The 15,477-nt window shown below is 32.1% G+C and overlaps 1 protein-coding gene across 1 annotated transcript in view; it reads right to left on the bottom strand.

Annotated features, from left to right (window-relative positions):
- LOC143072617 (scavenger receptor cysteine-rich domain-containing protein DMBT1-like) overlaps positions 1-15,477 on the bottom strand; it is a 71,650-nt gene that overhangs the window by 13,213 nt on the left and 42,960 nt on the right. Inside the window, exons 18-27 of the mRNA XM_076247657.1 lie at positions 15,027-15,350; positions 14,146-14,475; positions 13,278-13,580; positions 12,837-12,941; positions 11,232-11,444; positions 10,457-10,600; positions 8,794-8,967; positions 6,934-7,263; positions 5,340-5,666; positions 4,158-4,487 (exon numbers count right to left, since the gene is read on the bottom strand). Coding sequence (XP_076103772.1) covers positions 4,158-4,487; positions 5,340-5,666; positions 6,934-7,263; positions 8,794-8,967; positions 10,457-10,600; positions 11,232-11,444; positions 12,837-12,941; positions 13,278-13,580; positions 14,146-14,475; positions 15,027-15,350 — 2,580 coding nt within the window. The remainder of the gene's footprint in view (positions 1-4,157; positions 4,488-5,339; positions 5,667-6,933; positions 7,264-8,793; positions 8,968-10,456; positions 10,601-11,231; positions 11,445-12,836; positions 12,942-13,277; positions 13,581-14,145; positions 14,476-15,026; positions 15,351-15,477) is intronic.

Below are 15,477 nucleotides of genomic sequence, written 5' to 3'. Positions count from 1 at the left end.
AATGAAGAGAAATACGGGACCAAACTTAACTGTATAAAGCTCTTATCAGTATCAACTAACAATCTGCTATGGATCGGAAGTGGAGAAAAGCAAAACACACTTCGTCAACGATTGTTTGCTAAACCTACTGCTCTACAGAAAGTTGAACTTCAAGAGAAAAACCTGAATGTAACAGTGAATTTCGATATTACTGTTTCTGATATTGCCCTTACTTCTACAAATGATCTACTATTGGCTACTGGTGATTCAAAACTTAAACAGATAACAAATTCAGACCAGCCATGTGATGTTAAAGACTCTAAATATGGGGTAGAAATACTAAGAATACAATGCGTGCATGTAGCAAAAGATGGCAATATAATAGTAGGGGGAGCCCATCGATGTTCTGATAAAAAAAAATCTGTCCACATAATGGATAAAGATGGCAACGAATTGAGAACATATGAATTTGACAAAAATGAAGTTCTTCTCTTCAAAAACCCTATGCGTATAACCAGTACCAGTAATGGCAACATTTTTGTGCTTGATCAATGTGGAACTTCCATAGGAAATCGTGAAAGCAGAGTAATTGTCATACGTCAGAACGATATCATCATAGCTTTTGCAGTAAAATCTTTATCAGACACATTAGTGACAACATCATCGGACTACGTAATTGTGGTTGAGACAAGTAACAGCAGTCTCCATTTCCTTAACCACAATGGTGATTGCCTTGCAACCTATAAAACAACAGTCAAAGACATCAAAAATCCAATATCTTTAGCGTTTAGTACAGAAGGAAAATTGAATTGGCTCTATATAGGATGTAAAACACCTGAAGGAAATTCTAACAAAGCAAAGCTTTATAAGATGAACATACTAGAATATTAACTAGGAAATATCAAAAAGTGTAATTGAACAAGGAAAAGTTTTCACAGACTGAAAAAGAACTTATTGTTTTAATGTACATATATTGCATTTGTATATATTTTAAAAAAAACGAAATGATTACAATAACTCCTAATTGTATGGGCTGATTCGTTTTCCCCCTTTTTTGTAAATTTCGTAACAACTACAATAACTTTAGGTTGTATAAATGGCAGATTCGTTTGCCCCCTTTATTGTAATTCGCAACAATTACAATATCTTCACATTGTATTATGGATAGATTCATTTTCCCCCTTTTTTGTAAACTAGTAATGATTAAAATAACTACAAATTGTATCATGGACAGATTCATTTGCACCCTTTTTTTGTTAACTGGTAATGATTACAATAAATACAAATTGTATTATGGGCACATTTATTTGCCTCCTTTTTTGTAAATTCGCAAAAATTACAATATCTTCAAATTGTACTATGGGCAGATTTATTTGCAACATTTATTGTTAAATCGCAACGATTACAAAAAATAAAAATTGTATTATGGGCACATTTATTTGCCTACTTTTTTTATTAATTCACAACAATTTCAATAACTTCAAATTCTATTATGGGCAGATTTATTTGCCTCCTTTTTTGCAAATTAGCAAAAAATTACAATAACTTGTATTATGGGCAGATTTATTTGTACCATTTATTGTAAATTTGTAACGATGACAATAACTACAAATTTTATTATGTTTTATTAGATAGATTTATTTGCACCCTTTTTCTCTCTGACATTATACTTTTAACTTCTGTATTATCGATCTCTATCAACAAAATAAAGATTGCGTATAAGGAAAATTATCAAATTTTTCCTCATGTGATTATTGACAGATTAGTGAAAAATTTTCAGCAAAAACATGATAAAAACTTTTATGTTTGAATTGTATTGCACATAAATTTATCAGCAGTAGATTATAATGTATGTTCATAAGAGATAAAAAAGAAAAATAGGTCAAGCACTCTAAGTTACGTTAAAAAAAAAGGGAACACTTGTTTTATTATCATGTTAAAGGGGCACTAGCTGTCAAATTCATGGTCACCGATTTGACTCAAATTCTCATATTTGATTTATAACAATGTAAAACATTTATCCAAACTATCAAAAGTCTAAAATAAACAATTTACAGAGCATGGGGTAGATAATATATAGGTTCATTTCGTGTGTATTTTAGTCCAGACACCATCTAATTAACTATCGATTTGACCTCAGATGACCATATAAGCGATGTAAACATAAATAAAGATATGAATAGATTAAACCAACACGTGCAATTGGATTTTTATAGGTCTGTTTGATTTTATTTTATAGATTAAAAATAGATGTTTCTCATTGTTTTTAACCGTATAAGAATGATTTTATGTGCATCAAATTAGTAATCAAATGATTTACCGTAGTTTCACTTTCATTGTTGACATTCTTTTTGTTTAAATAACCAGTACACGTAGAATGCATGCGTTGTCAATCTCTAGCTAGGGGTTAAATTGAAGTTCACATGAATACGGATTTAAAGATGTCGACTCATTCACTTGCAAGTGAATTACTAATTATCAGTGTTTCTTTAAGCGTAATTTGACAAAATTGAACCTTTTTGGCTGCAAAAAGCGAATTGTTATTTCACTATTTCACTTTCATTATTGATTGAACAGAAAAAAATCAAACTTTAGATTTTTTATATACCTCGTAGCTAGTGCTCCTTTAAGATTTCAGGAAAGATTAATTGTCAAACTCACCATGTTTTTATCAAGTTTATGTTATTCATTTTGTGCATATTCAAATATACTTAAAACAATAAAATTGAGAATAGAAATGGGGAATATGTCAAAGAGACAACCCGACCATAGAGCAGACAACATTTTTAAGACTTCATTAAAAAAGCTTAGTATCTAACTGATAGGTATTGTCATAAGACCAATTTACAATACCCTATCTACATATATCGAAGGTTAAAAGATAACAAAAATACAATGATTTCATTGTAGAACCCTATTTTTCGTTATCTTTTCAAGTGAAATACAAAATCCATATGCATGTGTATCTAATGATTTATCATGAATATTCATTACTTCTTTTCTGTTTTCTTTTTGTTTACATCAAACAATTGTTTTCTTTCCTCCTTCAATGACAAAAACTTCCCTTTGTTTTAGATTGGACATTGTAGATTAAATTGTCATGTTCCTGTATTTCACTTTAAAGGTTGGCAGAAAAAAACGAGATAAATTTTACTGAATGACTACTAATCTCTGCAAGGAAACATTTGCAGTAGGTTTCAGCAGAGTTCAATTTTTGAAAATACGGTGACATCTTTATTTGAATGACTAATAGCTGATGAAATTTTAAATAAATGGAGAATGTGTCCATGGGACAGAGATGATACCCCTGCTTGCATATAACATTATAAAGGAAAAAAGTGATCTACCCAAATTGGTACTTAATCTCAGTTTTGTCATAATAAGCGTTGTGTATAAGTTTCAGAACATTTAGTTCAGGCAAACTAAAGTTACAGAACGGACAAAAAAAAATCAGCAATTTTTCCATTTGTAAAGAGGCATAACTCTAGAAAGAAAATTGGACAACCATGAATTAAGGTAACAGTAGTATACTGTTGCTCAATGTCATAAATTGATTAAGTGAAAACAAATCTGGGATTACAAACTAAAACCAAGGAAAACACAACAACTATTAGAAGAAAACAACAGACCAACAGAAACACTGAACTGCAACAAAAACAAACGCCAACAAACAACATAACAACTGCCATATTCCTGACTTGGTACCAGATGATGAAAAAAATAAGACTTTGTTAGGTCTTAATTGTCATTTAGACTTTGATTATCAGTTAATGCCCCTCTTTCATTGATATGTTTGATAAGGTATCAAAATAAGGTGCCAGGGTTTGATTGCCAAGATATCAGAACAAGGTGCCAGGGTTTGATTGCCAAGATATCAGAACAAGGTGCCAGGGTTTGATTGCCAAGATATCAAAACAAGGTGCCAGGGTTTGATTGCCAAGATATCAAAACAAGGTGCCAGGGTTTGATTGCCAATGAAAACTATATCAGCCAAAGACTAAAAAGACAACAAATGTAATATCTACACATCAACTAGCCACCTTACAACCTTCAACAATGTACAAAGATCCAATACCATAAGGAAAGCTGTTAAAAAAAAATGCACAAAAGGAGTTTCGGTACATGCCATTGAGATAGCAATAAATAAACGTACAGTAAAATCAAACAAAGTCACTAACCTGAATGGTTGTAACAGACAGCTCCAGCTCTATTACTCATTGTATTATTACCAAGGTTAAATCGGGAATTGAAGGAACAGTTCAGTAATGAAGCCTCATTCCCTGTACAGTTAAAATCTCCCACTGTAATTGGTGGATCTTTGTGGAATGGGTCTGGAGACTTTTGGTACATGAATCCTGACTTGAAACCCTTAGATTTACAGAAAACCATAGCATCTGTATCATCCCAGAATCTACTTGAGATGTGTCCCTTTACTCCATACTGTTCAACAGACAGTGTACCAGCTGATATGTTGACACCAGTTGCCTTCTCAAAGTCAACTTTATAACCTGTGAAAAAAGAAAAAAAAAAGGTAATCAAAACTAAGCTGTTGTGATTTCTTTGGATTCAATTTTATCAGTCAGAAATTTTGGTCAAGTAGTTCAACAGATTGTACTTCTCTAAAAATCTTCTCAGTTGTAATCAATTTGTTAAACAGATTGTACTTCTCTAAAAATCTTCTCAGTTGTAATCAATTTGTTAAAAAATTCAATAATTGGGATCTATAGTCAAGAATATTTACTAAAGGACTAAAGGACTAAAGGTCTGATCCAGTGGCAGATCCAGAGGGGGTGTTCCGGGGTTTGGAAACCCCCTTTTTTTTTATTATCAATGCATTTAAATGAGTACATATGGTTGAACACCCCCCCCCCCTTTTTTCAAATGGCTGAATCTGCCTCTGTAATCAATAGTCCAAGTTCACATTATTTTAACAGATACTTATTCAATTACCCAGTAATCCCATGATATTACTCAACGTTAACAAGAGTGATTTTTAATTAAAGCAAATAGTGTTCTTAATTCAGCTCTTAAGATGAAGAACAGTGATACAAGCACTAGTCCTTTGCTTTTTGTATGTTTTCTGCTGTGCATGTACTCATTTTATGTCATGGATGGATACCCTTTGTTTATCTACTGTGGATTCATTTATTTTCGTGGGTATAAATTTTCATGGATTGCTGAAAACTTGCATATTTGTTGATATTTGATTTCCTGGTTTTGCCAATCTTGGTATACAAAGCCTATTGAAATCATGATATTCGTTGAAGATTTGAATTTGTGGTTCATATGTACCCACAAAACCCACGAAAATTGGTATACAACGAATAATAATGAATCCACAGTGTTTACATTACCATTACCTGGACTCTTTATACTATCAGACATCATATAACACATCACTGAGGCATAATTATCATAACGTCCACAATCAGAACTTGTCAGACATTTTAAGGCATCTTTCTCATCTCCTTGACAGATCAGTGATTTATTCTTCAAAACTAGGTCAAACGTTTTGCCGTAGGCAGAACCTGTCACAGCCTTGCCATCATCAAAACCAAGTTCTTTACATACAACTTTGGCAGACTTGTCTGTAAAGCCTTTATCACAAACAACACTCCAAGATTCATTGTAATAAATCATCACTGGACCATGTTTAACCTCAGTACCAACTCCTGTGTCTAGTTTAACTAAAAAGATATGAATTCAGATAAATATAATACATTATGGTTGTTTATTTTCAGGTGGTTTAAATTCCATGATTTTAAGGTTCCAAATTCTTTGAATGGTTTTATTTTGAGATTTTTCTTTTTGCGTAATTTAATATCTCTTAAAGATTAAATATTACATGGGCGTTTTTTTTTTAATGTTATCTTAATTGACAAGATGTTAAAATTAATTAAGAATCAATCCTAACTTCACAGCATCCATTTGAAGATAATTGCTTTAAAAAATAAATGTATAAAAAATATATGGGAGGGTTAAAAAAATTCAAAACGTTTGTTAAAAATATATGGCTGACACCAATTCAAGCATTCAATTAATCATGAACCATACTGTTCAACAACAAAAGGAGTAGGTTCAGTAAGTCCCCTTTTTGGCCTCAAAATATAGCAGTTTTAGAAAATTGTGAAAATGTAATCGTTTAGATATTTATTGCAAAGTAGAATGCTTCTGCTACATAAATATGGGCTGTTTTTGACAAAACAATGCACATATATTGGGTACTAGCATCATTAAGTCAGGCTAAATTACTGAAATCTTCACAATTGTAGCATTTTAGTTAAATTTTAGACGGTTTCCGTCTGAAATGAAAGTGGCCGCATTCGTGTTCATTCATAATATTGAAATGTAAGTTGTATTTGATGATAATACATAATATATATAAAGGTTGAGGATGAACACGGATGCGGCCACTTTCATTTTTGACAAAAATCATCTGAAAAGTGACGATTTTTGGCATATTTGATAGATTTTTCCTATTTAAGCTTGAATCGGGGCGTTTTAAATGACTTATTAAGTTAATATCTTCCCCATTAACTAATTGAATCAATTGAAATAGACACTTAAGTGTTTAGAAAGTGTCTAAAATCTTTCGTTAGATGAACTTGAAAATTGAGGCCGAAATCGGCCCTTACTGGACCTACTCCTTTGTAAAAATAAAAGTTCAAGTAAATTGATGTTCCTAGTCTAATTCTTTAAAAGTTCAAAATTTGAATTAAAAGGCACTTCATATAATTTGTATCTGTCTGGCTCATAGAAAATCTGAAGCTTTTTTCTCGAAGTTTTCAATTTATTTCACTTTTTAAAAAAATGATACTTTTTAATTGGCCAGCCCATAGTATCTTTATTGCATATTTGTAATACAAGTCAGAAACAGTTAAAAACTTTACTTTTGCAAATTTTTTTTGGCAGACAATGTAGTATTTTTCATAAGTTTATAAATAAAATGTTAACCTGAGTTATAACAGTGAACGGTTGCATCTTTTTCATGTGAACTACACGGTCCAACGGAAGAAGCCACTTTCCATCCTTCGTGAGCGCATTCCTTCAATGTGGATTCATCTCCATTACAATGAAGATTGGGTTCGTAGATTCTTCCTGTCTGAACCTTGATGCTATCTTTATAATATGGGAAACCAGTAGCAAAGCCAATAGATTTACAAAAGACCGAAGCATCCATCTTGTCCCAGTATCGATTACAAATTGTGCCCCATACACCATCCACAGACATCTCAACACGACCATACTTAGAAGAATATCCTCCAGCTAAGCGGAAATAAACACCTGAAAATAGAAAAATAAAATTATAAGAACCCTGTAAAGGTTTAAAATCTTTTAATAAGGTCAAAGAATTATTTTCCATGAATAATGTAGTGCTGAAAAAAAGATTAAAGAATTATTTTCCATGAATAAATGGAGATACAACATTGATGCAAAAAACCCTGAAATCAAAAACTAACAAAAATATTATAGTATTATCCAAAAGTTTAATGACTGACAACATACATATGCATATGAGTCAAGTGACATGATTAAGTAATAAAATTGAGAATGGAAATGGGGAATGTGCCAAAGAGACAACAACCCGACCATGGAAAAAAACAACAGCAGAAGGTCACCAACAGGTCTTCAATGTAGCGAGAAATTCCCGCACCCGGAGGCGTTCTTCAGCTGGCCCCTAAACAAATATATACTAGTTCAGTGATAATGAACGCCATTCTAATTTTCAAATTGTACACAACAAACTAAAATTAAAATAATACAAGACTAACAAAGGCAAGAGACTCCTGACTTGGGACAGGCGCAAAAATGCGGCGGGGTTAAACATGTTTGTGAGATCTCAACCCTCCCCCTATACCTCTAGCCAATGTAGAAAAGTAAACGCATAACAATACGCACATTAAAATTCAGTTCAAGAGAAGTCCGAGTCTGATGTCAGAAGATGTAACCAAAGAAAATAAACAAAATGACAATAATACATAAATAACAACAGACTACTAGCAGTTAACTGACATGCCAGCTCCAGACTTCAATTAAACTGACTGAAAGATTATGATTTCATTATATGAACATCAGGCACAATCCTTCCCTTCAAGTAAGAATGTTTTGCTTGATCTTAGTACCAAACTTAAGAGTCAAAGACGATTTTAATGGATTTTTGTTTGTTTTTATGTTGTGCTGTTACCCACTGTGCAATTGTCATTTGTTGCTGTATGTTATAAATGGTTATTTTCTTTTAATGTTAATAATAAGCTTAAATCAGGCTGTTGCATTTATTTTGAATTGTGTACATGTTTTCCCCATGCCTTTTATAGCTAACTATACAGTATATGTTATTCTCATTGTTGAAGGCCTTACAGAAACCTGTAGCTTGTCCTTCGGACTTTGTGAAATAACTGTTGTATTAGCAATCTACTGTATTTCCTTTTTTTAAATGCAAAGAAATACTTTTAGAATTACAATTATTTCGTTTTAAAATATGCATAAATGAAAGCACAGAAATTAAAACAAGAATGTGTCCATAGTACATGGATGCCCCACTCGCCCATTTTCTATATCAGTGGCCCTGTGAAATTGGGGTCAAAACCGTAATTTGGCATTAAAATTAGGAAGATGGTATCATAAGGAACATGGAAGCATGGACAAATAAAAGAATGAACAATCGAACACATGCGCAGATCAATGACACAGAACAAAATTTTAGGAACGACAACATGAAACAAAATTTCTTAGTTATATGTACACTACTACTATTTTTTTATACATGTAGATGAAATTAAATTATCTAAAATGTATTACACTTCCTATATTTACCCATGTTAGAATAGCAGACAACACCAGCATCTCTCCTGGATGTACACATTTTGACAGTTCCTGGATTGAATCCAGGACAATCTGCCAGTTTGTACTCATTCCCAGTACAATTGATATTGCTTGCCCAAATTGGTTTGCCTTCACCAAACAATACCTTGTGATTGTATGCTGATCCTACAAGAAATGTATACAAAGTTAAGAATGAACTTTCTTATACTCAAGGTGGGTTTTTTTTCAAAATGTAATGCTCAATTTAATGCCAGAATAAATTTATGTAAGTATCAATATTAATAATAATTAAATGAAAAGTTATATTTCCTGAATTTTTTTTATCAATAAATGGCAACCCTCATATTTTTTTTCTTTAAATTTTGTGTGTGGTATTTTACCTGGGTATAATTTTCTTTGATTGAGGAAAAATGCATTTGATGGTTTTGTTAATTTCTGCAAAGTCGACAGATTATTTGTTTTTTTAAACAATTGAAAAATAGGAGGCTAACCTTAACCCATGTGATCCATCAAAATAAGAATACAAACAATACACATATGAATCTATAGCATATCACAATTAGCCCCTACATTTGGGTGTCCAAATAATCACATAATTTTTTTACAAAATTTACTTCTGGATACTATCTTATGATCATAAACAAGCTTCTGTCCAAGTTCGGTACAAACCCAGGATAGTTTAGAAAGTTATTTAAATTTGAAAAACTTTAACCACAGAGTGAATGTAATATTTCCTGTTAGAAAAACTAAGTCCATTTATAAGTAAAATACGGAAAAAATGGAATTTCATTTTTACAAAATTTACTTCTGGATACTATCTTATGATCATAAACAAGCTTCTGTCCAAGTTTGGTAGAAATCCAGTATAGTTTAAGAAAGTTATTAAAATTTCAAAAACTTTAACCACAGAGTGAATATTTGTGGACGCCGATGACGACGGAATGTAGGATTGCTATGTCTCACTTTTTCGACTAAAGAGGAAGGCTCAACCAAAAACGCACAAAGATGCTCCACAATGGTTTATATATAATACAACTTTGACTAACATCACATTTAGCTTCTTTATGTATCATCTTGCATAGAATCTTTTATTCATCTTGTATCTTTTTCCCTTTATAGTGTAACCTACCTAATCTGACACCTGTGTATTCTAACATCCTGCTTTAACCGACAAAAATTCTTGGTCCCAAAATATGCCTATACTTGCAGAAAAAACCTGAGTATTCCGACACCCTGCTTAATTCGAAATTTTTTCTGGTCCCCCAGTGTGTCCGATTATACAGGTTACACTGTATTTTTCTTAATCTTTTTTTTTCACAAATGTGCAATACTTTTGTCCTCGAACAGATAACTCTTAAAGTCAATGGCTGTATGACACATTAAACAAAATGATTAAACTGTAAACCAACTTATTTTCGCTGATATTTTATTACCCATTTCGCTCTTTCAAGCCCAATTGATGGCAATTAAATTCATGATTTTAAAATTTACATGATGTTATCAGACATGGAAGGATCCAAGTTTAAATTATCAAGACAAGTCAATTAGTTTTTTTCTTGGGAATGTTGCGAAAAATTAGTTGGTTTACAGTATATATAGGGCAAGATATCTGCAGTCAACCTGCCAGCCTAACAAAGTGGCATTGATTAATTACCTTTGCTGTAGCCCAGCTGCTTACAGGCCACTGTGGCATCTTTATCGTCCCAGCCGTCAGCACAAATCCTACCAGTTATATTCAGAAAATTCATGTTTAAGGAACCAGAAATATTGCTTCTACCTTCAATGTCTAAGGTGTAATCTAGAATAAATAAAATATAAAAGGTTATAATAATTCATTTTTAGCGGTTGTTAATTTATGTCAATATAACAAAAAATTCAGAAATATATTTTCAACTTCTAGTATTTTCCTTTTATTTGCGTCCTTTTAACTTCAGTTCAAATTGCATAGTTAAATATTTAACTTTTAAATCTGAAATCTGTAAAAACTAGACAGATATTTAAAAAAAAAACATATTTATAAAACAAAATCTTGACACTTTCTTATCAATTAAACATTTTTTTTTAATTTAAGTTTAATTTTGAAAATTACATTCTCACATACTCTTTTTATTTTTGAAAGTATAAAAATTCCTGGAAACATATTTTCCAACATGATGGCAGATATGACATACTGTGAATTCATTATTATTTATTGGATACCAATGTTCATGGATTCTTTGTGTACAGAGGAACCACAAATTCAAATGATTAACTAATTACGAATTTTTAAACAGAAAGTATGCAGTCTTTGCCAAAACAAAGAAATTAAATGTCCACGAAACTGCGACTTTTCCTCAAACCACAAAAACTGGTACCCACGAAAATTAATGAATGCACAGTATATCTCCAGAGGGATCTAAAAATTTTCTCATTCACTTTCATCTTCTTACTTGTTTTAGGTGGCAAAGTTCCATTATAACAAGCTACAGCTGCATAGTCTCTGGAACATGAACTGTATGGAGCAGAAGTAGAACATTTCAACAAACTGTCTTCTGTGCCTGCACAGGTGACATTGTCAAGTACGCCTTTGGTGTACATGTACCCATATGCCCCACAGCATACTGAAACACCACGCTGCAATCCTAATTGTCTACATGTTACGTCTGTAAAAAATTTAATTTATCAATCAGTAGCTGACACTTTTTACAAACATGTTGAGTTGTAAATAAAATCTTATGAGTTGTCTCCCTTTGGATTCAATTAGTTCCAAGACCACAATTGTCGTCCCTAGATTTTCGTTGTCCACAAATATAGTCCTAGCGTGGACAGTGTGTTACTTGCCAATTTTTTTTATACCCCTTCCAAATTTATTTCTCCATGTTTTATACCTCAAATAGCAAGCAGGGGGTGAAATTACACTGTAAAAAAATTGGGTCATGAATTTTAGGTTAAAGTAGTGATTTGGTCCAGGTGAAAAAGGTTAAAAATGAGCACTTCAGAAGCTGTCAAAAGATTTCAAGACCCCCTTAACACCAAATTGTCAACATTTTGAGTTAGAGCTGATGAAGTTTTCTATAATTTTGATATAATTTGTCCCAAAAGTAGTTCAACACACTGTAAAACTATTATTGAAAAGCACAGGTGTTTTTTTTTTTTTAATTTTCATTTTTTGGCTTAAAGTAATGCACTACCAAACAACTGTGGTCTCGGACCAATATCCATTACAAAAAAAAAAAAAAAATGGTCGACATTATTTTGTCCTATTACTTTACTCTTCTGAAAATTTTTACAATACTAAATACTCCAAAACCAAAACAGATGCAATTTCAGAAGCACAGATGGGGAAATTCTTCAGCTATAACTATCTTATTCTAAATAATTATCTTAATCCTTTAAGGTAGATTCATGGTATACCGCCATCTTGGATTGTACAATCACAGTACAAAATCGGTCTAGTTATTTTTACAAATCAGCAAATTTGGAAACAGATTTGCATTTTAATGGTTAGACTGTTTATCAATATAAAGAAAATTTGTTGATTTATTATATTATTCAAAATATTTTAACAAATATATATCTTTTTGGTTTTAAAATCATTTTTTTCTAATGAGCCATTTAAGGGGAGATAACTCTTCTAGTACAAAATTTATACTAGGCAAATAGGGAATTTTTTTATTTTTACTTCTAGCAAGAAAACAAGTTCAGTGACACCATGTTTTCTTTTTATTTTCTTAAAACATATTATGAAACCTATCTTCTCACGATTTATTTCAAAATTCTATATGCACTCTTATGTGTTTTTTCATGAACAATCTAACCAAAATTAGGCAATTTTCAACGACTCATAGCTTGAAAAATAGCACGGTGACCCGTACTTTTTATTATATTTTTGAAAAAAGCATAGTAAAATTTTCATTTTGGCAAATTTTAAGAAAATTCTGTCTCAAAAAACATTTACTTATGATCTACCTTAAAAGAAATCTTATCAATTAGAGCAGATTTTTTTTTTTTTTTATTTCTAACAGTAAATCTGTGAACTGGTACCAGAACCTTACCTATTTCTTCCTGGCCCCATTTATGGTTACATACTGTTCCCCAGTTATCATTGATATGTACTTGTACAACTCCATGTGTCTTATCATCTCCCTTGTTCAATCGCACTGAAAATGAAAAATAAAAAAGTAAGGTATAGCAACAATGTTACCAAAAAGCCATTTATTTCATAAACCTTTAACAATACAATACCAAAAACTAGGAGACAAAGCTTGTCCAGGCAACTCTTCTACAAAGAATTTAAAACTAACATATATTCTCTTTGCATGAAATTTGTCAATATACTGTAAAATCAAAAAAAATTATAATTTTTTTTTATTGCAAACAAATTGTAAAATAGATAGGTTTCACAAAAACCATTGAATTTTTTATTATATCATAATTTGTAAGTGACATTTCCAGAAATTGAAATAATTAAACTCATATTTTGTTCAAATACCTACCAGCTTCCATACAAACAACTGTAGCATCATCACATGACGAATAGTCTGCATCCCAGGTCAGACGACACTTAAGTAATGAATCCTCTGATCCATCACAGTCTACGTTATCAATCCACACATATCCTGAGCTACGAGACACAGCTCTTTGACCAGACCTGCCATCTATAAATCCCATTTGTTTACAGAAAACTTTGGCGTCTTTGTCGTCCCATCGTCTGTTACAAATACGACCCCATTCACCGTTAAATTTGACCATTACTTTCCCCGTAGTTCTGGTACCGTTTATACCAATTTTGATACCATCTGAAAAAAGTTGACAATATAGTACATGTATTCAAAGCGTATGTACAGGCAAGCAATATATTTTAATAAATTTGAAGGTTTACCAATGAATCTATAACAAATTTTACAACCACAATATTATTGATTGTAATATCAAAAACAAACATTTCTGAAATTACAGTAACACATAATGAAATGATGACTGATGACTGATGAATGTTGTATTGATTGATTCATTGTTGGTGTTTTTACGCCACTTTTAAGCACCACTTTTTGGCTATTTTGTGGCGGCCAGTTTTTATTGGTGGAGGAAGCCGGAGGATGAATGTTGTATGTGGCATACCTAAGACTGATAATACTGTGGATTCAGTCTGTGTACAATCATTAAGAAAGTATGCAATCATGTTGAACATTTGATCTGGTGGTTCACTTGTTCCCACGAAATCCATTGAAATTGGTATACAATGAATGTTAATGAATCCACATGTACAGTAAACTCATTCATATCCATGTGATCAAAACACAACACCCCAGCTGTAGGCCATGAATATTAATGAATCCACATGTACAGTAAACCCATACATACCCATGTGATCAAAACACAACACCCCAGCTGTAGGCCATGAATATTTATCAGCAATCTTCTCAGCACATCCTAAATCTGTATTCATCTTCTTGTATTGACATTGTCCAAGTCGGCTTTCCACTCCTGTACAGTTAAACCTGCCAACTGACACAGGGTTGGAAAGGTGTGTTATACCATTAAAGGCCACACCCCCTAAATAATTAAGCTGATGACAGGTTGCATTAGCATCATGGTCGTCCCAATCTACATCACAAACTGGGCTCCAGAAACCATACACATCAACTTCTAAGGAACCATAGTATTTCATTTCATGGATTCTTATTTGTAAATCTGAAAAAAAGAATTTGTTCAGTTAAAAAGTATTTTTGTACATATAATGTGAGAAAGAAGTAGCCTTCATTCATATTTCCACTTTAAGTCTTTTAGTTTGGTCTTGCATAAAAGAAAAAGTTTTATAATTGAAGCTGACTACTTAAAACTTTACTTGAAATATGAGGCATTGACATAAAATTGGCTTCTTATGTTCCTAAATTAGAATGTTATTTTAAGACTAGTGAACAATTAAAACTTTTAAACCTGCTGTACTTGTTTGAACCTGTCCTTAGTCAGGAACCTGTTGTTCAGTAGTTGTCCTTTGTTGATGTGGTTCAAAGTGTTTTCTTGTTTTTTATATAGATTAGACTTTTGGTTTTTCCTGTTTGAATTTTTTACACTAGAAATTTTAGAGCCCTTTATAGCTTGCTGTTCCATGTGAGCCAATGCTCTATGTTGAAGGCTGTACTTTTACCTATGATGGCTTTTTTAATCCAATTTATGACTTGGATGGATAGTTGTCTCATTGGCACTCATACCACATCTACTTATATCTAATTGAATCTTACCTGATTTTGGAGCCAAGACGTCATAAGAACAGTAAACAGATACATAATTGCCAGACTGACAAGTTCCAAACTCATGTGGACAAACATCCAAACTCTCCTCACCTCCATTACACCTGATGTTTATAATACTTATGTTGGCATTTGGTACATGTCCTAGAGCAGAGCAACACTGGTACAGACCATCTCTGTAACCAAGACGACGACATACAACCTTGGCTGCCAAGTTTGTGAATCCTGTATCACAGACACTGTAGAATTTTTTATCTGCTTTCACAAACATTTCTACTCTTCCGTAAGAGACATCTTTTGAATCTACTAGTCTAACTGAAATAAATATATAATTAAGAGATTATAAAATAAGTTAGTTAGAAATTACATTTAAATAAATATTGGACACCAACTTCTTAACCCAAACACCCACAATCAAAACCAAAAGAAAAATTTTCTATGG

This window comes from Mytilus galloprovincialis, chromosome 4, assembly GCF_965363235.1.
Source record: "Mytilus galloprovincialis chromosome 4, xbMytGall1.hap1.1, whole genome shotgun sequence".
Lineage (NCBI taxonomy): Eukaryota > Metazoa > Mollusca > Bivalvia > Mytilida > Mytilidae > Mytilus > Mytilus galloprovincialis.
Note: the sequence above shows the minus strand (reverse complement) of the source record. Positions and strands in the feature narration are given on the sequence as shown.